At 41.6% G+C, this 26,183-nt stretch overlaps 1 protein-coding gene across 1 annotated transcript in view; it reads right to left on the reverse strand.

Moving 5' to 3' along the window:
- The window catches only part of PPIL2 (peptidylprolyl isomerase like 2), a 136,879-nt gene that overhangs the window by 72,052 nt on the left and 38,644 nt on the right, over positions 1-26,183 (reverse strand). Inside the window, exons 9-12 of the mRNA XM_065417536.1 lie at positions 14,866-14,941; positions 13,608-13,768; positions 9,688-9,763; positions 4,775-4,881 (exon numbers count right to left, since the gene is read on the reverse strand). Coding sequence (XP_065273608.1) covers positions 4,775-4,881; positions 9,688-9,763; positions 13,608-13,768; positions 14,866-14,941 — 420 coding nt within the window. The remainder of the gene's footprint in view (positions 1-4,774; positions 4,882-9,687; positions 9,764-13,607; positions 13,769-14,865; positions 14,942-26,183) is intronic.

The following is a 26,183-nucleotide window of genomic DNA, read 5'->3' on the forward strand; positions in this document are numbered from 1 at the left end:
TATGATCTCAGAGATAAGAGAACAGCAGATGGGCTGTTTCAGCAAGAGGCCTTTACCTCAAAATGTTCAACTCTAGCCCACTGGATTATTTTAAAATGAAATTTCAATTTTGCCGTATTACCTACAGAGAGATAATAAATATGTATTTTATAGCAACTTTGATCCTCTGTGCTAAGTGGGGAACACACTGAAGGAGGACACTGAGGACGCCAGATCTAGGTGTAGGGCAGGGGTTCTCAACCTTTTTCTTTCGGAGGTCCCCCCAATATGCTATAAAAACTTCATGGCCCACCTATGCCACCACAACTGGTTTTCTGCATATAAAAGCCAGGGCTGGTGTTAGGGGTAGCAAGTAGGGCAATTGCCCGGGGCTCCAGGCTACAGCGGGCCCCACAAAGCCCGCTCTGGCTTCAACTTCAGCCCCAGGTGGCAGAGCTCAGGGCCCTGGGCTTCAGCTCTGCACAATGGGATTTTGGCTTTCTGGCCTGGGCTCCAGTGAGTCTAACACTGGCCCTGCTTGGTGGACCCCCTGAAACCTGCTCGCGACCTCCCAGGGGGCCCTGGACCCCTGGTCTTCAGAAAAGCTGGTCCCTTAGGGTCCCTCACCTGATCTGGACAGGCTCAGGGAGGAAACGCACTTCCTACGGACAGTCCTTGAAAGGAGTTCTGTCCTTGCTTCCATGAGAGTCCACTCTACTCTCATGGGGAGCCTTAGAAGAAGAGTCCTTGGGCTTAGATGTTGCAGGCTCCACTCCAAGGCATATGCTTGGAGGGGCACTGCTAGTGAATTGTGGTCCAGGCACAGGGGCCTCTCTCTGGTCCGGATAAGAGAGTGGCCTCATAGCCTTCTCCACCAGGTACTTTCGGTGAAGCTCACAGGCTTCTCAAGTTCTGGATGGGAAGGAGCAACAGATATTGCACTTTGCAGATATGTGCACCTCACCCAAGCAGTACAGGCACCGCTGATGTTCATCACTGATAGAGAAGAAGCAAGTGTGGGAGACACAATCCGTGAATCCCAAGACTCTGGACATAGCCCCAGAGCCAGGGAGGGGCTCCCCAATTGTGGGGAAAGAAATACTCTATGCTAACTATAAGCTTTAACTACTAAGCTAAAATGTATAACTATTTACAAATATTTTCTTTTGCAGGTTATACAACAGAGTGAAGGTGGACACGATTCCAACTCAGGCCACGCAGCAATAAGAAGGAACTGGAGAAGCGTCAACCCATACCACCTCTTATGCCCTGAGTTGGGAGCACAAGGAAAGCTACTGTGCACGTGTGGCCAACAGACACTGTTTTGAAGAATTTCTGGACTCAGGCGTATGGTTTGCATGAGTACCCCACGTGCGGAATATGCATAGGGACCAGCACTCAAAGAAGAATTAAAGACTATCAAGATGCATATGAATTAAGGCAGCACAGGAAACCTTAATTTTGGTATTTCCCAACTTCTGAATGCTTGACTTTGCAATCTTAAATAGTTTTTACCTTGTGTTTTAGTGTGCAATATATACATATTTTATGTTCTCAGAGAAGTAATTAGTTTCCTATTTAGCTCACTACTATTTTACTAATACATAGCTTTACTTAGTTACTCTCTGCTGCCAAAAGGCTGCTTAATCTGCACAGATTTAATCAACACAAAGAAATAAAAGAAACAGATGGTCATAGGCCAGTGTTTGATCAGGCTTGGCTGTGCATAACAGTACACATTTGCAATATGCATATAAGAAAACACTGACTTGAAAGGGACATACATAGGGACATGTATGGAAAAATAAAGAAACATGATGGGCACCATATTGGGAATGCTATAAAGGGAACTAGACACAGACTCTTGAGGACTGAGACATAGTAGTTGCTCAAGTGTTCTAGGGAAACCATATTGATCAACATGGGAATGGCTTCACTCAGCATGGATTAGATAGGAATCAGTTTCATAACACATGACAAAATAAATGATTCAACACAGTCTGCTCACTCTGTTGCTGCCCCTAAACGTTGCTGTACTGACATCATCTGCTTTTCGTCTCACTACATAGTGCTATTCAATGTTTAAGAGCAAGAAAGCCACCTTTGTCATTGAACAGGGTGACGGAGAGCCATAGATTAATCATGGCATGACATGCTGCTGTGATGCTTCTCTCATCATGGTGATGCATCTCTCACTCATCACCACTACTGTTCGGCAGAAAGGAGGATAAATGGAGCTTGGTGTATTTGTTCCATTCTCATCTCCCACGCCTCCAGCCTTGCACACTGCCTGCTAGGCAATGAAATAGAAGCTCTTATCATATTTTTGGACTCCACAATAGCTGCCTGAAACTCCTGAGTCACTGGCTAAACAATTCTACAGTTCTAGTGGTCACCAAAAGCAACCTCTAGAGTAAGCCTGAAAAATATTTCCCATTATAATCTCCTATTTCACACCCTTAGAACTTTCCAAAATACCATCTGGGCTGAAATTTTCCAAGTTTGGTGTCTGCCTAAAAATTAACATTTTTAAAAAAAAATTTGAGTATAATCCCTTCAGCTGCTAGAGTTCTGAAAGAGTGAGATAATACTGTTTGTGTTTGTTTTTAAAAACAGACCTAAGGGGGGAGGGAAGCTACTTTTTGAAACTTGTAACAGAAAATATTCAGTGATGTCACACTCTGACAATTTTATTATGAGTCTTGCTATATTTGTGATTCTGATAACCCTGGGTCCTGGAATCAGATAAATATAGGGTTGTCTCAGCTTTCATTTTTTAAAACAGTGAATTTCGACCCTCTTGGTTGTAGGTTAAAAAAAAAGCCTGAAAACGTGAACTCTAAAGACTTAGACACCAGAAGGTAAACAAAACCCCAAAGTTATTTTATAAAATCACATGACATTTTGGAATCTGACTGCTTGGGGTTGGCAAATCTGTATTGTCTCTATTGAGGATTAGTGCTTCCACTTGGTATAAAGGAAGCTGGCAGCACAGGCCACTGAATAGGGCATTGGTCTAGGAGACCTGGGTTCAGTTCCTGGTTCTGCCACTGACCTGCTGGGTGACCTTGAGCAAGTCATGCTCTCCTCTCTGCACCTCTCTTTCCCATCCCTGCTTTGTCTGTCCTGTCTGTTTAGATTATATAAGCTCTTTGGAGCAGTCTCTCTCTCATATTATGGTCATGGTCCTGCAACATGCGTAACTCTACACTCTCAGTAGTCCCACTGAAGGTACTCCGACAGTGGTACTAAATGGTACTCCCACAGTGGTACTAAATGGTACTCCCACAGTGTGTAAAGTTAAGCATGTGTGCAAGTCTTTGCATAACTAGGGCTTATATATTTGCAATGCCTCGCACATGGTGCCAAGCTCTCAGTTAGGGTCTGTAAGGACTACCGTAATACACAAATATTAATTTAAGATTGACATTAAAGCATAACCATGTAGTCCTGGACATTTCCTTAATGTTTCTGGTTCACACTTACACATATATACACTATGAATTCATAACTAGCTACAGGCTAGATTTTGCCAACTCATTCATGTGGAGTAGAGCTTTATATTGAGTGTAGACCTATTGATTCCAATGGGACTATTTGTGATGTAAGATATTACTTAACAAAAGACGGGCAAAATTTGGCCCAAGTTTACTCTTCTCATTGGCTCCAAGAACTCAAGCTTTGCTGGTGAAACTTGAAAGCTCCACAAGCCAAACAGCTGCTTCGCAAAAAGCCTGCAAGCGTAGCTGGTGAAGCTGGAGATAAGATATGCAGCTATTAGCTTATAAAATTCACACTCTGAGCAGCTCTGCAATTTTTCCTTTTGCTTTTCTCTCCTTTTTTCTTTTAAGAAGGAGAAGAAATTTTAGAAAAGCTATTCATACAAAACAGAGATTGCACAATTAAAATCACAGTTTGGAAATGCACAGCAATATTACCTAGTCCATTTTGCACAGACATACTATTTATCTGATTAAATGTATAGCATAATATATTACCATTTCCAACCTCTATTTTCTATAAAGACAGGATGTATAACACAGCTGAGTTACCAGTGCTATTGGACCCTTCACTTTTGTACTTCTTGGCTTTATCATTTCAGCCATGCAACTTCAATGTTACGTTAGTGCAGCTTATCACATTTAATAATAGAAATAATACTTTGGACTAATGTGGCATTTTAATGTGATGATCTCAAAGTGCTTTACAAAAATGGGCAATAATTATGACAACCATTTTTCAAACAGGTAGTTCTAAGAGGTTAAGTGTCTTGCCCAAAGCGCACACACAAAGTCAGCAGCAGAGTCAAGAATATAAGCAAGGTCTCTTGACTCCCCTCCCTTCTTAAAGTCAGGATGGTTTGTTCAACTGCAAATAGGAAGGGAGACATCCATCAGATAATTTCTCTATTAAGATGCGGTCCATGCTATGAAAGAGTTTGAGAACTTCTGTTCTACCGTTTGGTTTTTAATTTTACTTTCATTCTTTTCTAATTTCTCCATAGACTTGCATTAGCTGACTTCAAAGACCTTGACTATCTCTACTCCCATGTTTCTCTGCAGGGCCACTAATGATGCAAGAGCCTTCTCCTCCGCAGCTCATGCCATCAGGAACTGCTTTTCCTTTCCTCTCACCCTCTTGAGTCTCAGAATCTCTTAGAATTTCTCATTTTAAAAGTTAAAAATCTCACTGAGTAGATACTGCTTGCATTGTTTCACTATTCTGACCTCCAACCCCTGTTCTATTCATAATCTAGAGTTACATTACAGGATTAAATCTAGGTGGCATACTGTACCATATCACAGTGCAACTCCAAGTTCAGGTCTCCTTTATTAGTGTGCAGTCGTACATAACCTTTTTTCTTCACATACTGGTATCGCACAACGTCCTCCTCAATGGCAGCTGCCTCAAAGCAAAGGTAAAAATTAGCACTTTTGAAATTTCTTCATTAATCTTTAGAAGCTATCTGCAAACAAATCACTAGATCCCTATTAGAGGATATCCTCCCCATAGACTTACAGATATGGTAATGTAGAAGTCATCAGATGATAATCTCACATTAATCATCCTACGCCATACAATTTTCATTCTAGAGAGCCACAACTTGTCTAGAGCCAACAATGTGGCCTGTATTTTAAGCGTCAGGTAACCCTGAATATTACACACCATAATTTTCCAGTAATATCTACTAATTATGGGTATTATTTTGAAACCAAATTGCTTCTTGCCAAACTTAGAAACCATGCAGGTAGTCATCAGCCAACCACAAATTGTTGACATATGGGGACCTGAACTGATGGAACCATGTCACTACTGGAAAGTCAAACCAAAGGCTCACTCCAAGAGACTTATTTCATTTGTGACAAAGAAACTCCATTTCTATCAATATTTCTAGATACCCAAAATCGGTCTCCAAAGCATAGAAAAATAAAAGCAGGGAAAGATAGAGGAATTCACGCTAAGTAAAGAAAATTACTTTGGTAAATATGCAGTTAGAGTACTGGCTTCAGGCTTTCACAAAGTGTACTTGATAGTCTGATATCTTTAGTCCCAAGAGTAAGAGCTCTACCTTGCATTTGAAACACTAATTGCCAAGTCACTTAATCAACACTGAAATTAAAACATTCAGTGCATTTTTGTTTAAGCTAGAGGACGAAAGGAAAGAATTACTGTTTAAAATGCATCTTTGGCAAGAAATATAACCTTGAATAGCAATAAGTCAAAAGCTGCCAGACAGCACACAATTTTTTAAGATATAATTTTAACCAATACCAAGAGGTTTTTAAGCCAAAAGACAGTAAACATTTTACATGAGAGGAGATCAAGTTTCATTGCTAACTTGCATACGTGTGCATTCCATTTTGTGGTCCATATGCATATGAAATATGTCATTGATTTTAGCTCAATATCTACATACTTGGCATTCAGAGCTAAAACTAAATTCACAATTGCTACGTTATTTTAGAATGAACTCACTGGAAAAAACAGTTACCTACCTTTTCGTAACTGTTGTTCAAGAGGTGTTGCTCATGTCCATTCCATTCTAGGTGTGTGCGAGCCCATGTGTACAGTCATCGGAGATTTTTGCCTTAGGGTACCCAAAGGGTCAGCTGTGGCACCCTCTTGAGTGCTATGCACTTTGTGAACACTCTTGGGGGTTACAAGAGTCCGAAAGGCAGTGCTGTGAATTGGAAATGGCGCTGACCCGACACAAAATGGAGGAATCATCTGTGTCCTGAGAAAATGGAGATATGGAAATATGTGTCCTTCAAGTCAAGGGCGGTGTACCGGTCTCCCGGATCCAGGGATGAGATGATGGAGGCCAGGGAAACCATGCAGAAGTTCAACTTTTTGAGATGCTTGTTGAGGCATCGGAGGTCCAAGATGGGTCTGAGGCCCCCCTTTCACTTTCAAGATTAGGAAATAATGGGAGTAGAATCCTTTCCCCCTCATCTCCCGTGGGACCTCCTCTACTGCCCCCATTCTGAGGCTACCTCCCTCCTGGGCGAGGAGTTGCTCGTGAGAAGGGTCCCTGAAGAGGAATAGGGAAGGGGGGTGGGAGGGAGGGTCAGCCAAGAACTGCAGGGTGCAGCCCGAAGATACGTCAAGCACCCAACGGTCCAAAGTCAGCCGCAACCAGGCCGACCGGAAGGGGCGCAGGTGGTTGAGGAGTGAGTAGGAAGGTGGATCCTGGGATGCGACTGGGGCACCATCCTCGAGCACATCCTCAAAATGCCTATTTCTGGCTTCCTTGGTTCCTGGAATGGTTGGGCTGAGCAGACAAATGGGAAGACGAAGGATATCGTTGTTTAAACCCCTTGTCTCTGTCCTTTTTCCTATAGGTGCTTAGCCGGGGATGTAGGAGGCGGAGGACGGCGACGGAACGGCTTCCTAGCCTGCTGAAGAATATGAAGGTCCAGGGAGTGGAGGGTGGCACAGGAGTCTTGAAGGCTGTGCAGCTTTGCGTCCGTGAGCTCGGAGAAGAGCCCTGATCCTTCAAACAGGAAGTTCTGTAGAGTGGTCTGCATCTCCTGGGATAACCCAGAGGACTGTAACCAAGAGCTGCACCTCATTACCACCGCAGAGGCGACAACCCTGGCCGCCGAGTCTGTAGCATCCCAGGCCACCCGGAGGGCACCTTTTGCCATCGCTTTGCCTTTCCCCACTGAACAGGCGAACTCCTGGGCTCGGTCCTGTGGAAGAACCTCCTTGAATTTACTAAGGGAGTCCCACGATTAAAACAGTACCTGATTAACAGGGCCTGGTGGTTAGACACCCTAAATTGCAGGCTGGCTGTAGAATAAATCTTTCTGCCAAACAAGTCCAGTCTCTTGGCGTCTGTTTTTCAGCGTGCCACTCATCTGTCCCTCTCATTAACAGCAGACACGACCAATGACCCAGCTGGAGGGTGTGTATTTAGCTATTCAAATCCCTTTGCAGGGACATAATACTACTTTTCCAACTTCTTAGAAGTGGGCGGAATGGCAGAGAGGGTCTGCCACAGCGATTTTGCGATCATAAGAACCCCTGGGTGGACAGGCAGCACGATCTGGGCCAGGGCGGTGGAGGATATGACATTAAAAAGATCATTGGTATGAGCATTGGCCTGCTAAACCCAGGGTTGTGAGTTCAATCCTTGAGGGGGCCATTTAGGGAACTGGGATAAAAAAAATCTGTCTGGGGATTGGTCCTGCTTTGAGCAGGGGGTTGGACTAGATGATCTCCTGAGGTCCCTTCCAACCCTGATATTCTATGATTCTATCTGACTCTTCCACCAACTCCTCAATCTCCAGGTTTAAATTGGTAGCCACCCTTTTAAGGAGGGCCTGGTGCTCCTTAAAGTCACGGGTGGGACTGCCAATTTGGGAGGGGCCTGCCACCGCTTCCTCCAGCGATGACGACAATTGCACCGCAGGGGCAGGGGCAGGTTCCCCTTCCCTCTCTAGGGATGGGTCTTTAGGTGTAGGCGCCTGCTGTGCTGTCCCTGCATCGGATTCCGCACCCTGCTCCGACTCCGGTGCCGGGGGTGGTTTGTCCGAGGCAGCCAGGGCGGAATGGTGGGAGTACGGGACCGGCATCATCGGCACGCCCCAAAGATTCCAGAACGGCCATTGAGCAGGCCACTGTCCCTGCTGCCACGCCGCCACGGCAGATGCCATGCCAGTCTTGTGGGTCAGTGGTGATTCACCCTTTCTTGGCGAGGGGCTGAAGTCCTGCTCTGACTCGGACCATTGTCCCTCTGGTGACCAGGGCGGAGCAGTAGAAGCCTAAGTTTGCCGACTGACCCTCATCAGTGACCGGTGAGAAGAGGGCAAGGATTGGTGCCTGCCTGACGAGCGGTACCAGGGAGATGGAGACCGGTGCCACGATGGGGAGCAATCCTGCACCAGCGGGGGTTCGACGTCTGGGAGATCGTCTAGGCGATAGCGACCTGCACCATGACGATCTCTGGTTGGGGCTTGCCGGTACCATTGGTACGGGGACCGGTGCCTCGACTCCAGTGTCCCATACCTCATGGGAGAGAGCGTGGTATCGGGGACCTGGGTCTTCTGGCCAGAGACCGAGGTTGTGGGAATGGGGTCCTCAGCAGTGCTGATGGGGACTTATGCCTGCGGTCCGAGGACGCTCCACTGCCCTATGGGGCGGTTCCAAGACTGGATTGCCCTGGACGGTGGGGCGTTAGCCAAGTCCGGTGCCTGGTGCAGCAGCAGCCGGCTTACTGGGTCTTTAGCCGCCGAGGCCGCTTCAAGCAACGAAGGTCCTAGGAGAAGCTGGGGTGCCCTGCTGCTCCCAGGAGTCAGAGGCGGATCCCTGGCTGGGCTAGGGGGTCCGAGCACACTGATACCCCTGTGAGGCTCCAGGGCGGGCATGCGGCCTGACACAGGTTCTTTGTCCAAAGCCCCCTTCCTCTCTGGTGCTGGGGAGTCCTCCTTCTTATGCTGCTTCTTCGGTATCGGTGCGGAGTGCACTGCCGGTGCCTATGTGCTAGGAGTGGAGTCCGAACGGGAGGGCTCTGATGCAGGATGAAGCGCAGCCTCCATGAGGAGGGGCCTCAAGTGGATATCCCGCTGCTTCTGGGTTCTAGGGCAAAAGTTCTTACAGATCCTGCCCTTGTCTTTTCTATGGGACTCCCCAAAGCACTTCAAACAGCTGTCATGGGGGTCACTAATAGGCATCGGCCTGTTGCATGACGACCATGGTTTGAAGCCTGGGGAAAGGGGCATGCCCTGCTCCAGGGCGAAGTCCCAGTTGGGACACTAACATTTAAACTAATGGCTAGCTAAGTACCTAAGAACTATATATATACAAAGGAGAAAACAATAACTGTTAAAATCAGCAAATGCTCTTGCAATACAAGACAAGGTGCTCCGACCAACCGTCACGAGCTGAGAGGCCAAAGGGCCAGTGGCACCTGATATACCAGCGCATGAGTGCCACAGCCGACCCTATGGATACCGCTAAGACAAAAATCTCCGATAACTGTGCGTGTGGGCGCACACACACCTAGAATGGAATCGACAGGAGCAAGCACTCAAAGAAGAAACCAGGGCTATAGCTGCATGGACGATATTATTCTAAGATATCAGATACTGACTAGTCAACAACGCATTCTTGCAGTCCTCTCAAAAGTATGTATACAGGACAGCATACTTTATACCAGTATATTTGATTACAATACACTTTGTTAATGATAGGTATCTACAGTACCTGCTTCATGTGTTGTTTCTGGGGCCATGGCAGTGGATGTGAAGGAAGCACTTACTGTCCCTGTAGAATAGTGAGCCTGTACAAAAGATTAAAAATTCAACAGAGTTAACACTACAAAAACTGGAGGAAAGAGATGCAGCATTATAACATCCTCTCCTGCACTCTTCCCTCAAATCCATCTAATTAATTTTGATGTACATACACACACAGTCAAATAATAAGCTACCTATATAATAACAGTAGTACACCGCTACCTCGATATAACATGACACAATATAACACGATTTGGATATAACGTGGTAAAGCAGTGCTCCGGGGAGGGCAGGGCTGCGCACTCGGGTGGATCAAAGCAAGTTCAATATAACGCAGTTTCACCTAGAACGCGGTAAGATTTTTTGGCTCCCGAGGACAGCGTTATATCAAGGTAGAGGTGTAATCGTAATAATAAATAAAATAAATAAATAATACAGCTGTAGGGAATAATGGAAGCAGTCAGCTATTGTCAAAGCAACTCCAGTTCTATTAATTGTTAAAAGGAGATCAGAAGTTCATCTACACATAGGGTAAATTCCCGGCCTCATGGATAAAATGGATGATTTCTTTTATTGTCTTCAATGGAGCCAATATTTTACCCAGAAGATCTCCAATGGATTTAATACCAGCACTTTTCCAAGTGCCCTAGTAGAATGAATTAGCTGTCACTTTTAGCTTCTCATTCCCACCAAGCATTCAGATATACTTTGGTGAAGATTGTCATATAATTAACATTTTTTAAAATATTACCAGAGGAATGTTTCCTAAAGTATTTGCCACATCCCCAATGTCCTTGTAGTATTACGAAGCTGGGCTCTAAAGATCTTGAAAAAGAAGTTATCCTGTTGGACAATACATATACTGGCTATTTCAATTAACAATCCCCTTCCTCATTCCATTGGAGAGGAAGGATGGGGTTTCCAAAATATGTTAGCATGTCAAAGTATTCACCAGAGGCACTGCATGAACTGCCCAAATATTTACCAACACAATATGCTGTGTATTTTTTCAATTCAAGCAAAACATCTGTACTTAAAATAAAAAGTTTCAGGCATGAGTATTCAGTCTTCAACAGCTTCTGGAAAATACAGTTGTAAATTGAAGCTGTCAAAGCAAGGAGATCTGCATTAATATTTTTTAGTCAAGACTTGCTTGATAAAAAGCAAATGAAGCCACTCTAAATACTACAGCATGATTTTACAGTACATCTGTTATGCTGTGTTTCTCATAGGTTTCCATATTTCACATCGACTTTTTCAGTTGTAGAGAGCTAAACTTGTTCATCTCATTTATCAGTAAGTGTGAGTGTGGAGTTTAGCCCCCATGACTCTCATAATCCTCTCTCCTGAGACTGCCAACATGAGCACCAGATTTGGTGATGTGGACACATGGTCTCTTAGAATTGGACTGACACCTGTCAACAAATTTCATATAGATCATTAAATAGTCAGCATATGGTTACAACTTTTGGTCACTGCCAGAAGTGAAAGGAGCTATTATCCCATAACCAGTTCCCTGAACCTTTCAGCCCTCTCTAAAAAATGAAAGCTTCTGTACCAAACACATGCCACACGTGGGTCTCTGCAACTAAGAGCCAGAGGGGAGGGGGAAGAAGTGGGAAATTAAAAATGTTTTAACCAGGGGTTACAAGTCTTGAGAAGCACATGCCAAACATAGCACAAATCACACAAGTAGCCATTCTGATCACAATTCACTAATTCTGCTGTATTGCCAATATAATCAGCAAACAACAACATTTAATCTTTCACCTCAGAAGGAAGCACTGTCATAGAGAGTAGAATGAGGGATTTAAGATAAGCAGTGTCACTCTACATTAAACGCATTTTTAAACACTAAAAACTGGTTGCAAAACTAGAAGTGTCCCTTTGTTGTAGGGTTTATAAACTGTCTCTTGATTTTGTTTAAAATGGTACCCCAATTACCACTTTAAATTACAGGAAAAAAAATCTGTTTTTCTTTTCTTAACTAACAGTTGCTAAACTAAATAACAAGATCTGGCAGGTTGCTATACTACATGGCACAGCCTACATTCTCCACCCCCAAAAGGGACAGCAGGGTTTAATAATAATAATGCTTTGGAAAACATACATCGGCTTTCTTGGTTCTTCTTCTGCAGATGCACAACTGCTGCAGTTTTAAGCGTGTCTGATACTGTTGCGATAAAATTTCATATTGACTTTCATTTTTAGCTTGTGTAATATTGACCATGTTAAAAAAGAAAGAATCAAGGTTAAATTCTATAATTCCTTACTTAAAATATTACCACTTAATTACTAGAAGCACACAAATGTCTTCTATATTTCCTATTTAAAGTAGACTTTCCGCTCCAGTTCTTATAAAAAGAAAGAGAAGCACTATGTGCTGGTATTTCTCCATCTGTCACCTATAACATTTGCTCTGATGAATTTCTACTTACGGCTTTCTAGACACTGAACTCAAGGGACTTAATTGCTTCCACATTATCAGGCAAGGGTTTTATTATTACAAATTATTTTTATATCCACAGTTGGAGATATGAAGGGAGCACTGCTGGCAAGACTTCTGTAAAACATCCTTGTTAAGTGAAATTAAAGCCTACTAAACATATGGAGGGGCTTTGGGAACACTCAGAGTGGCACTTGAGTGGACACTGTCACATGGCTTCTAATATCTATAGCCTTGTTCACAGTTTTCTTTTCTGAAAAAAAATGGAACCCCACTCATGGATCTTAAGTTGAGTTAAAAACACAAATACAAGACCAAATAAGTAATAACATCTAGCTTGTTTATATATTTATACACACACATCTGTAGATCTCAAAGCATTTTATTGAGGTAAATAATAATATCCTCATTTTACAAAGGGGAAAACAAAGGCAGGGAAATGAAGCAACATGCCCAAGATCACCCAGTGAAATCAGTGGCAGTGTTGGGTATAGAATCCAGGTTTCCTGTGTGCTCTGCCCCATAGGCTATACTGCCTCCCACAGAAGACAATGGAGCTTTGCCAATTATACCAGCTGCCGATCTGGACCTGTGACATGTGGACAGTTCACATTCCATCTCATTTCATCTTTGTCTCTAAATAAATTTTTTTTTTTAATAGTATAATTGCCTGAATAGGAACAAACAAGAAGCCAAATCTAAGCCTTGCAGCTTCTCATATATCTAGGCTCATAAACAGTCTAAATTGCCTGTTTTGTTTTGTTTTTAAATCATGTGGCACACTCCTGCTAACTGATGTTCATACAAGGATAATCTAAGCACAGTGACATGTCCCAGAGAACTGTTTTAGGGAGAGGATAACACTCAGCAATCTTGGATTCAATATGCAGATGGATTATTTCTTGACAACCATGAACACACAGTAATATGCCCCTGATAAGGGCACCTTTTACAATAGTCCATTAAAAATACTGTGAAGAGGAAATGTTGAAGCTGCTTCTGGTGATTTATATATATGCCAACACCAGGAATGATTCACTTGCATTGCCCTTAAGCTGTGTTCCTTCTGCCAATGATAAATTAATTCAAAGCAAGAAATTACAAGTGGAAGGAAAAATCTTTATCACCTAACTCACACCACAGTAATCACATCCTAAATTTAAAGAGCTCTACCTCTTATCGCACCCGATTTCAAAAATATTTTAGGCTTGTTTACAAATATTTTACAAAAAGAAATCCATTGACATACACACATCACTGCATTTCTAAAGAATTGCAGTATAATTTAGCTACACCACTCTCATTGCCTCTGATGTATGGTAAGTTCCAATGCTGCAGAAAACAGCCGTGTCTGTTCAGGTGGCGATATGGCTACTATATTGAAAAATGCCTTTTACCATTCTTCAGAAATGTAATCAATGTCGACCTATAAATCAACTTACTGCATTCAGCTTATCCACTTTTCTCTTTTCGGGGGCCTTCATTGTAGCTGCTAGAATATCATCTCCTTTGAATTCTTTATACAGCTCCAGTAAAGTCTCTCGGGTCTCTAAATTTGTATTTTTCAGATAGTAAGATGGATCCAATTTTGCTTTCTCTTCATCTATAAGACAGGATTAAACCACATTTTCAGTTAAAAAGCAAGCTCTATATCTCAAAATCATTTTGTTCCCCTTCAACTTAACAGGGCCATACATATCTCTCTCGCCAACAGAAGTTGCTCCAATAAAAGATATTACCTTACCCACCTTGTTTCTCTATAGAAGAAGAAATCTTTTTCATGGAAACAGCCACATATTTTTGCTCTTGTAGAAGTGATTATGATGAATGAGTGAGCAGTAAGACACCATATGAAAAAAGTGACATTCAAGTATGGTGAGACAAATACTTTACTGGCCACGTACTATAAAAGGGCTTGACTTTATATCCTTTACCATTGAAAGACTCTTCAGAACAACTGGAAGCTACCTAAACTCTTATAAATCAAATTAAACCACTTCTACGGAATACTAAAGACAGACACTATTTTTGGATACATAATGCAAAAAAAAAAAAAAAAAAAAAAATCTGCCCTTTGTCCCCTCAGCGAATGAAACAGATCTATGGCTCATAATCACAAGATACATGGTGTCATAGTACAGAAGTATTTTTTTAAAGTGACATAAGTCACACCTGAGTTCTGCCCTGGCATGCCTAATTTTTGCTGACAAATATTTAGAGCTGAGTTATGGTTCGGGGGGGGGGGGGGGGGAAAGAGGGAGGGGAAGGGAGGAGGGGGAGAGAGGGAAAGGAGGCCGAGGCTGGGGCCACAGCTGGGAGTGGGAGCAGAGCCAAGGCTGGGGCCTCGGGTGTGGGGCCAGGACCAGGAGTGGAGCTGGGTGGCGCTCCCTCCCTGTCCCCCGTGGGGGTTGGCCCAGGCCTCAGCCACGCCCCCCCCAGGGGAGCATGCCCCACAGTTTGGGGACCTCCGGTCTATTTAATGATAAGCACGGTGGGGACTGTCTCTTACTGTGTGTTTATACATTGTCTAGAACTACTGGTCCCAATCTCAGCTGGGGCCTCTAGGCACCATTGCATAACATTTCATAATCCCACCATCCAGCGTTTTCTTTTAAAAATCACCCAACATTCCACAAATTATTCTCCGGGTTTGCATATTAAGGTTAGAGTTTCTTCAGCCAAGCTTTAGTTCATCCTTACCTGGGTCTGTCACCTTTAAGTTGTTTTTAACATGGAAGAAGTCGGAGACATTAAATTTGTCCAGATTGGTTGGATCCTGAAAATAACAATAAAAAAGTATAAATCTTCCCAACAGAAACGTAACAGCAGGTAATAGTGAGTGTATGTTAATCCAGTATAAATGAGGGGCTGGAAAAGACTGAACTAAACATGATACAGACAAAATTTCAGCTAAACTATATATAGAAAACAGCTACTAAAATAGCAATATCTGAAAGAGTAAAAGTTCCTGGCTATATTTGTTATATGATTGAAATTTAGTGTTGTGTTCATTAGTAAGTACAGAACCAGTTACTAGCATAGTGTTGTTCAAGAATAGACTGGGTTCAGGTAACTGGTCACAGCTCGCAAACACTCAGATTTTAATTCTAAACTGGGATTAGCTTTCCAGAGAATTGGCCAAATGAGATGTCCAGCACCTAGGGGCCAGATTATTGAAGTTATCTAGACACCTACAGATCCAGATAGGTGCCTACTGGAATTTCCAAAAATACCTAGGCACCTATCTGCTTCTTTAGGCAACTAAATACTTTTTTAAAAATTGGCCCAAGGAGGATAACACTGCAAACAAATACAATAAAAATGATTCCTTCATTTGTAAATGAGAAATTTAACATTTTAAACAAGAAATATAATTGAATGCCCATATGGTGCAATACGTGCTATTCATTTGCATTCTGAGGTTCATTTAACGTGCGCTAATACAGCAGGCCTTCAGAGCCACATGAATCCTATTGATCATGCAACACATTTTTTCCAGTCTTAGAAAACAATCACTTTCATACAACACTTTTCATACCCAAGATAACAGAGACTTCTTTTAAAATTGCAGGGAGTCTGATCATAGCAGTACCGTGATTATGTAGGCCAAGTAAACAGCAGCTATTTGCTCTACAAAACATACAGCGTCAGGTATCAGAAGCTGTCTATTGAGAGCATACAATAGGATTGCGGTTGTTCAGCAAATCCATGACTGGAAGCAGGAGGCCACGTCTAGAGAGTATTATTAGTGTCCCTGCCCATTTTTGGAAAGTGCCATCTGGCCTTTTATTTCCACCGGGACAACTACCACCGAACATTGGAGGAGACTCCCTCCATGTAATGCCTCATTTGAAGAACAATATGTCTAATAGTCCAAAATCTCTGAATACTCAAATCTTCCTGTAGGACTTGAACTCATGACCTAAGAGTACTACCAACTGAGCTGTGAAGGTAGTTCAGCAGAAGTACTTAGCTAGTAATAGTCCATGAAATAAAAGATAAGGGAACTGAAAGAACAAAGATCTTTTATCATGGAATACTCTGGTTCAAAGGTAGCCAAGGTATTAAACGAATGGCTGGGGGGGGAGGGGGGGAGGGGAGCGGGAGAGTCACCATTTTCAAACAAACTATTTTTTAAACAGCCTCCCAAGCATAGAAAGGTGGTAAAATTAATGTTAAAACAATTAACTCTAATTTCCATACTAATAACATTTTAAAAACAAATTATAAAGTTATTTCTCAGGGGTATGTCAGTAAGCCAGTTTAGTGATATCTCTATATATTGCTAAACAAAAAACCTTGAAGCACTAAACTCATTTTAAAGCAATTTAATACTAGTAGGGAGAAAATGCTCACTCTGAGGGACATTAGGAGCTGAATCTAAGGTCCTGACTCAGTCAAAACTCCCACTGACTTCATAGATGTGTTAGGTCACAAGCCTGTAATTCGCTGCCCTCTGGCAGAAGACGCAGTGAATTGCGGGACTGGGGTCTTCCTTTGGGATTTGATCCTAAAAGTCACCTTGCACATGTTTTTGCCAGCACATCTTGCTAGGGTCAAGTAGCCAATCCAAGAGAAGGGTAGTCGCAGGAGTGGATAGAAAAGGGGACCAGGAGTCATGAGGGTTAGCCTTATTTCTGCCACTTGCTGTAAGACCTGAGGCAAATCCTTTCAGCTCTTTCCCTACCAATAAAAACACACCTCACACACAGAAAGGCTGTGAGCATTAACTAACTTGTGTGGAGCATTTTGAAACCTAAATACCCTCAGACCAAGTATGCTCTATTAGACTGTAAGCTTTTTGGGGCAGGGACAGTTTCTTAACCGATGTTTCATATGGTGCAATCCTCATTTACAAGACTATGTTAACTAAGCAACAAATAAGTATCACACTGAAAACTCTATTAAGTGACCCACTCAAAGAATCATCAAAAAAAACTAATGACCTACTAGATGTGGATCTTTAAACTGGGAGACCACGTAGCTTCCTGTACAATTTTGTTTGACCTTTAGTTAAAGTGGTTAAGACGGGGATGCCTACTGGAGAGGCAGATTTCACACTAGTATCATTCAATAATCCTTAATCTTTCCTCATAATCATTATTTCCCCCCTAAGGCTTGGTCCTTGTAAGCTCATCTAAAGAGCAAAGAGGTCACAACATCACATCAGGATATCTAATTATTCCAGGAAATTATATCTTACAGAAAATAAAAAAAGAGTTGTAAAGTGGTAAAGGTTGTTTGGGGATACAAAATCTAAAATACCTTAATAAAAATACAATAGTCAAACGTTCAAAAAAATAATATTGCAGAATACTAGGTTAGTGACTAATACACTGACATGAATGTGAATAGTATAATAATTCAAGAAAACATAACAAAATACTCAAATTGTTACTTTCAATTAGAAAGTTCTCAAGATTCCATCTCTACTAAGTCAATGGTTAATACAGCAGAGCTGTGGCTTCATCTCTCATTAAATGATACAATTATGCCTTTCATTCATCCCTGAAATTGTATGCCTCCATTGGTGAATAAATCTTTAGTTTTATTGCTGGCAGTAAAACCAAAAGACATTTATGAAATCAGCCTGCATGAGTCTGCACCCTAATGACGACCCACTGGCTCCCCTGCTTGCTTCTTCCCCCTCCCGCCCCCAAATCATTTCCCATTATTTTTCAGTTCCACAACAGCAACTAGGATGCAGCCTCACCAAGGTATTTGATGTTGAAAAGTTAGATATTGTTTCTCTTCTTGGAGCTCTTGTGTAAGAGAATGTCGCTTTTAATTTCCAGGAATAGGAAATCTGGGCGTATTTCTTAACCATCCTGGTATGCTCCTGCACTTTGTTATATATACAAACTGTTCCACCACAAAAAAAGAAGTATAACATGCCCAAAAAAATCCAGGGGTAATTTCTGATCTCTAAATTTACATCATCGAGGGAAATGAGGCATAAATGGAAAAAAAAAAAAAAAAAGCCCAGGCAAAGGCCTGTGGGGGTGGCACAACTTTCAATTGCCAACAGAAAATGCATACTGCCTGTTTTCAAGCATTCCTCTAGCTACTCTCAGGCTACAACGTTTACTTACAGAAAGTGATAGGTCTGCCTATGAGCACATGCCAAGACACTACAGATGAAGAGAATAAGACAATTTACCCCTTCCAGGGATCCAAAAATACATTATAATATTAATAGAGAACATAAGGATTTTACAGAAAGTCGCATTTCTGCCACTCCTGGTCAAACTTGGGGTACGCGTTGCTCCCGGAACAGACTCTCTTTGTAGCAGGGAGATGGGGGGGAGAAAAAGTGGCCTGCAATAAAGATTAATCTGGTAACATACGTTGTATTCTCCTTTACAAAGCCTAATGATTAAATGTATTTCTATTTTATATATAATTTAAAGAAATTTAGATATCTAGTTACTTAAGGGCCTCCATAAAGCCAAGTCTTAGAGTTCAGGATACCACAGACTCCTCCAGGTAGCTAACTTTAAAAGGTAGCATTTCACAGCCGTAATACTTTTAGTTGCTTACAGGCTAAATCAGTGTGACCGCTGACACTGAAGGAAGAAGCCTTTATAGGCCTCCCACCCCCCCAATCAATATACACCTCTACCCCTATATAACGTGGCCCGATATAACACGAATTCTGATATAACACAGTAAAGCAGTGCTCGGGGGGGGAGGGGGGTGCACTCCGGCAGATCAAAGCAAGTTTGATATAACGCTGCTATAACGTGGTAAGAGTTTTTGGCTCCCGAGGACAGCGTTCTATCGAGGTAGAGGTGTACTTCCCCTGGCTCTTCAAAACCTCATTTAACTACCTCCTCATAGTCAACTCAAAAATCACAGTATGGAATATGGTAAATAGCAAACTGCAACCTCATCTCCTTAGAGATCACAGCTGTTCTGTCTCTCTGCCCTTTGGAGTTCTAAGCATGAATGACACAAATGAGAAACCCCAAGGCCTTGTGTGCTATTCTTTATTATACTCAGATGGGCTATTTTATTCAAATAGAAACCTTTAAAGATTGGATTTATACTATTTCCCTTCTATTCCCATTTCTGCAACTCAGGAATTTCACTGTACATTGAGTAGGCAGGCCAACTAAGCAGCATACTACAAATGTATTTTCCTTATGTCATTGAAGAAATGTTCTATAACCTGAAATCTGTGAGTGGCATCTCAGACAGGTTATCTAGGGCAATAAGTCAACAGACTCCTCCCTCTAAAATTAAGCATTGTGATTCACTAGGAAGAGTTCAATTTAGAACTAGAAGTGTGTTGACTGCAAGAGCACAGCAACAGATGTTAACTTATGTACAGAATACCGCAGGGTTCTACTGAGCAAACCTCTCCCCCAAAAACTTCACAAAATAGGTCTGACCAATCCTAACTTGTGCTGCAGATAATGTGGACAAGTTATTTTTTACTAAAGGAAAGGATGCCCAGAACACAAAACAGATATTTTTGATGTGTGCTTATTTAAATCCAAATAAAAACATTAATACACATTCTTTGGACATATCCCTTTCAGGAAGAAACTGTCCAAATATTAATAAAATATTTAACATGACAGGTTCATCTCATTACACCAATGACTGTCATTGTGCAGAGAATCAGATGAGAGAGGGAGTCAAATCAAGACATGAGTGTTGAGAATACTGAGATGTAGAGATTAAGACACTTGTTTCAAGACACCATAGTTTTATTAATGGTGTCTCCTTTGTAGAAAATGACTGGAGTCAATAGGGAGTGCCCCTGTTCCAATTAAGGTGAAGGACCAAGAGCTAAAGATTCCTGGGTAATTGCTGTACATACCTGCCTCTTTGCAAAACTTGCCTTTTGTTACTAGCTACAAAAATATGGAATTGCTTTTTGTAGCTAAACATAAAGGGCAATGCTGGGTTAAGAGAAAGAGGCCTAGCCTGTTTCTGTTCACTTTTTTGAACTACAGCAAGTCTAATGAAATTGGAACTTATGGTTCATTAAATAGTTTCAGCATGATATTTTTTATTTTTAAACCCCAATCTGAATGGAGTATTTAAATTTTATCATTTTCAATTAACCTTTTTTCTTTTCTATTTAAAAACATTCCTCTCAACTGTTGTGACCATAAACACCCTTTGTGTTAATGCAGGAGAGCCTGGAAGATTAACTAATGATAAAGAAAAAACAAAACATTATTATTCAAGGTGAAATGTTAAAAAAACAAGCAAAAAACAGTAAATTAAAATTCTGAGGTTCCTTCTGATTTAAACTTTAACAAATTACTAATAGGTAAGAATTTCACAGTGTTGCCAGATGTCACAATTTTGCGACAAGTCACATGATATTTAATGTTTTTCTTAAAGCTCTGGCTCTTGAAGACTTTTCATTAAGTGAGAATTAGTTTGGTTGTTTTTAAAGTTTCTAGCCGTCATGATTGTGGAATACAAGTTTAAAAACGTGACCCAAGTACATCCTAGAGACTCAAAACCCAACCCATTTAAAAAAATATGATTTGGGGGGGCTGAGTCATGGTTTTTTAATACTTGGTGCTGGCAATACTATACATGTCCTTTTAGATAGTGATAGAATCATGGAATTTAGAGATTAAAAAAAAAAAACATACAGAGGGCCTAATTCAAGACAGAGTTAATGGGGAGTTTTGCTAATGACTTTAATGGGATGATAAGATCAGTCTCCCAAGAATTCTCACTTGTTACATATACTTTGAAAACTGCCTTTGGGGTGAATGCACCCAGCCTGGTTAGGAACCCTCCTGCACAAGCTGTGAAGTGGCGTCAGAGCTGCTTCATAGAGGTTACTCCAGTATAGCGGCTGGACTAACCTCCATGGGCACTTACACTGCCTTCCACAATGCTGATTAATGGTGAGAGGATTCACACAGCAGTAGATCATCTGGACCCAACCATGCCTTACCTCCCTACCACAGGAAGCTCACACAGAGTGGTGCGTCCTTACCACATCATCCCTGCATCCAGCCCCTTCCGATTTTATGCAATGACTGTGCACCCCCTTTCATTGCCAAGGAGCCCCGTCTCCATAGAAAGTGTTTGCTTTGCCCTTTAGACAAATAGAATAGCAAATGGGAAACAGCTCAAGAGTGCAATATCAATTAGCACACAGCTCAGCTACCTCCAACTTTGTTCATTAGTTATGCTTCTTCTCACAAACACCAATGGTGTTCAACAGCTTGTCAGGATGCATGTCTTGTCTACAGCTGATTAGGCTGTACAGCAACACTTAAAACACACAGTAATACATACATACTTTATTTTTAAATGGCTGCAAATGTATCTGCCACTGTATGTTTTATGCCCTGATTTTTCTTCTCTAGTCACTTCCCCTGAGAAAACACCATTCCATCTTTTTTGTGGTTCAAAGCACTGGGGATTAAATCCATTCATCTTTCTAATGCTCTGTTATGTACGGGGACTAAGCCCGTTACAGCTCTGGAATCATTTGACTTGCATAACCGCATTTTATAATAATCTTTTTTGGCAGCCCCATGTGACAAGCAGCACCCTCCTGGCCGAGGAGAAATAGACAAGATTGTCAACTCAGCTTCATCACCCACAAGGACTGCTGTTGAATAAAACCCAGAGAGGCAGCACAGTTCCTCTCACAGGACGCCCATCCCCTGCAGGCTTGGACGCCAACAGTAACTTGTATATGGTTTTACAGTGCATAACAGGAATAATTTTTCTGCATCTCAGCAACCTTTTGGGCTCGGGTGTGCATGGCTCCTGCACAGATGCACAGGGGTGGTGAAGGGCTGAGAGTCCCTGAGCACTAATGAGCAGAGACTCCTCTTTGCTTACCACCCCTGAATACACGATACACCATCCACCTTAAATGGGGTGTGGGGTTGTTGTGCGGCAGCAATGTACTTGCTACACTAGGAAGCTCTTACATATACTGTGCCTCATACAGCCCCTTCAGGAGGCCCACACAGCTCAGCACTGTTCACAGCATGAGTGTAGGCCTATCCTCTCAAGGCAAAAAGTCTGACCCTTTGGGTTTCTGGTCATTTGCTCCTGAGGTAGGAGACTCAGATTGCCCAGTCCCATATAACACATGCTGGTAGAAACATGTGCACTGCTTTCTATCACAGATCTTCACAAACTACTCAAAGAGAAAGAGGCAAGATGTTATATTTGGGTTTAACTTATATTATATAATAACCAGCATGTGTTCATAAAGAATCAATGTCGTCAGCCGAACTTGATTGCTTTGACAGAATCTCAAAATCAAAGTCTGAAGGGAATGCAGTACAGGGCATATGTTGGGATTTAATATCAACTCAAAATCTTACTTGAAAAATTAATTCAAATTGCCTTGTGCAGGGGACAGACACATTGAAAACTAGCTAAAAGAGTATAAAGCAAAAATGGGGGTGGATGAGAGATCTCTTATGGGATATCAAAAATATCACCAAAACCTAGTTCTTACGTAGCGCTTTTCATCCAAAGATATGAAAGCGATTTACAAAGAGGGTCTGTATCATTAATATCAGGGATCAGTATTAAGTCCTGGAGTATTTAAGATCTTTGTTAGTTATCTGGAAACATGCTAGTGAAATCTGTAGACAATGTTAAATTGGGAAGAGTTGACTTCTAATCAAGACAGAGAAAATGCAAAGACTTAGAAAGATTAGAAACGTGCAAAATAACAGAATTCAGTTTGTAAGAGATACAAACTAATACAGCTGGAGGAAAACAATCTGAACTATAATCCATAGGAGAGATAAACCTGGATGAAGTAGTCCTCAGGTGATAGAGGTCAACAGATTAGGTGTGTGTTTGGAGTGATATATGGCAGCCAAGAAAAGGACAATGTAATTTTGGGAGTATAAAGACTGAGGTCAGGTGTATTTAGAGCAAGGACCTATAGTCCCTCTCTCTGTGGTTCTGGTGCGACTGTACCTGGAATACTGTGTATATTTCCAAGCACCACATTATCACAAAGATACTAACAAAGTGGAGGGAGTTCACACAAGAGCTACAATGGTGATCTGAGTTACTGACTGATGAGAAGAGATTAAAGGGGAGAGAGCGCGCGAGAGAGATGTTTGGCTAAGAGATGACAGAATACCAAATTTCTGAAGAGAGTGTAAACCCCCAACAGTTAAGGGGAAATAGTTAATTAGTTATGGAGAAACAAGAGATCTACATTTGGGAAAGAAACATTTAGGCTGAATATCGGGAGAAGTTTCCCCAGCCTAATACACTTTGCTCTCAAGAATGGTCTCTCAACAGTAGGGGTGAACTTTTAAAATTCTACTAAACAAGCCATTGGGAAATGTTAAAGATGGATCAATCATACAACTAGATGACATAAGATGAACATTCCATCTCTAGCTTCTATTATCCTCTGGATTTTGTCGGCTATACTGATAGCTGTTTGCAGCCAATACCATTCTCCTACTGTGATCTCATGAGATCTCACAAGCTATCCAGGATTGGGCCAGGTATTTGAATGGAAGACCCACTCCCAAGGAAAGTCTTCAGTGGTTTAGGAAGCGGTGCTGAGAGATCCAGTAGGGTACTCCTCCATCTGAACCAGTACCGAACCATTGCCCTAGAATTGCATTATGGCAAATAGTACACTTGCTGCCTTCTGTGATGGTACGTAAAACTCAGGGCCCTGATCACTTACAGAGAGAAAAGAACCCATGACACCTTTTGCAGAAATGGAGACACTAGACCTAGTGTCCTAGCCAAACGCCAGTTTTGGTAGCTGCATTCTGCCTACCTACATTCCCCTGACAATTTTAATCAGAGATGATCTTATTCTTTGCTGCTTCCCCTGAGGGGTAGTGTAATGCTGCTGTGTTATGTTAAACAGTTGCCATGTTCCACACCAGGCCAGTGGTGGCGTAAGCAATTTATGTATATGTAAGTACATAAAGTTCTTTACATAAAAAAAGTACAATATAAACGTAAGATATTGTTATTGTTAACAATTAGAATTTGATTTTTGTTCCAGATCAGAAGTGTACTTTTTAAAATAAAAGTAATCCAGGCATGACTGTATAAAGCAATAAACATATCCAGTCAGTTGAGGTGATGCTCATCAGCAAAGCTGTACAAAAAAGTCTCATCAGTATTTGTACAACTTGTTATTAGTGTTGGCAGTTGGGAATAAATAACATTTTTCTGTTATACCTCTAAGTAATTCTATTCTAGAAAGAACAAGTATTAAAAACACCACACCTCCACCTTCTTCAAAAGAGGTAAACACCTTTAAAGGCTGGTTAATTTAGGGGTCATTTGCTATTTTAACAAATATATAATGAGCAGCTGTAGGATTCTGCTGTATGTAATAGCAAAGAAAAATGTGGTCATACATCTGGAAAATACCTGATAAACACTCATTAATCTAGCTTTCCACTTTAACTCTATTTATATTTCACTACAAAATCAGTTACAGTAACACATGTGCTTCCTAGGACATCTAGATGAAGCATTTCCAGAGTCTGTTTTCTGTCGATAAACTGAGCTACTAAAAATACAGTTCCATTCAATTGCTATTTGCAAAGTAAAGAACGCTTTTTATAGAAACCCCTCCTCCATGCCTGATACTTTGCCAGCAAGCAGGGTCAGAACTACCAATCCAGCTGTCAGCTCTTGCTTTCTCAGACACAAGGACATTCAATTCATGTCAGGAAAGCGAGGAAACCTGTGACAATTAAAGATTTAAATATATAGTCGTAAGTTTTCCAAAGAGACAACGTACATAAGCCAGAGTTCCAGCTGCAAACTCATCATGACAAAATTCAGTGACGGTCTTTGGCTAAGAAACAAAGCAAACTAGTGACAGGGCTTGCAATGGTGAAGTCACTCAATGCCCAGGGTCATCTTGACACAGAGAATTTATAAGGAAGAAAGCCATAGACCTTGGACTTTTTTCTAAATGATTTACCAAAAGGAAACAGGTTTCAGAGTGGTAGCCGTGTTAGTCTGTATCAGCAAAAACAACGAGGAGTCCTTAGAGTTAGTCTCTAAGGTGCCAAAAGGAAACAGTACATGGGAAATAATAATGAATTCACACATTAAAAAACAAAAACATGAGGATCATGACAAAACCCCCTGGAAATTCCTGCCTAAGAATGAAAAGTAACACACGGAATAGTTTCAAAACAGCATACAGGGATTCAGTTGCATGACTCCCATTGACCTGAATGAGAGTTACACAGCCAAGTCTCTGTGCACTGCTTTGATAATTGACCCCTTTGACACACTTCTGTATCCGCTAACACCTACACACAACAGGTGTCCCTATGCTATTTCCCCAGTGCACCCCATTATGCCAGTATGTTGGAGGACACAAATGGTTCATTTCCTCATTGAATGTGAATCTCCTAGCTTTTCTTGTTTCATGTCACAGCCTTTAATTCCTTTTCTTTGTTCACTTTTAAAATACCTCTTATATTTTGAGGCTGCAGAACCAAATGTGGGGAGACAGACAAATTTAGTCAGTGGTCTGCTGCATGCCTGAGCAGATAAAAGTAGTTCATGTTGCATAGTCCAACCAGGCAGATGAGAATTTACTGCATACACTAAAATAGGGCTGGCATGTGCACTGATTTTGTGTTAAAAACAAACTCCTTCAGCCACTGAAAGCTGCTATACATAAACTGACTTTCATCCCAATGACAATTTCCCCCCCCAAAATAGGAACAGTTTGGGAGTAATGGCCTACACAATTTAGTTTTTAAAATAGAACAAATGTTGAGTTAGAAAAGCAAAACGTGTTTAAAATGATTGCATGCTGGTTTCTCAAAATGTGTTCAGCATTCCACTGACCCAAATTTCTCTTCTGTATTTCAGTGGTTTCCAGATAGATTTGAGAAAGTAAAATAGATTACACCACACAATGGTGTAGTAGAAAGGTTTAGTCAGCATGAGTTTGGGATGAGCGCATTTCTTAAGAGTAGCAAATCCACACACATACTATACAGGTCATCCTAGATGAGTTCATGGGTGGTGTCAAAAGTGCAATT

The sequence above is a fragment of the Emys orbicularis genome, chromosome 16 (assembly GCF_028017835.1).
Source record: "Emys orbicularis isolate rEmyOrb1 chromosome 16, rEmyOrb1.hap1, whole genome shotgun sequence".
NCBI classification, from domain to species: Eukaryota; Metazoa; Chordata; order Testudines; family Emydidae; genus Emys; species Emys orbicularis.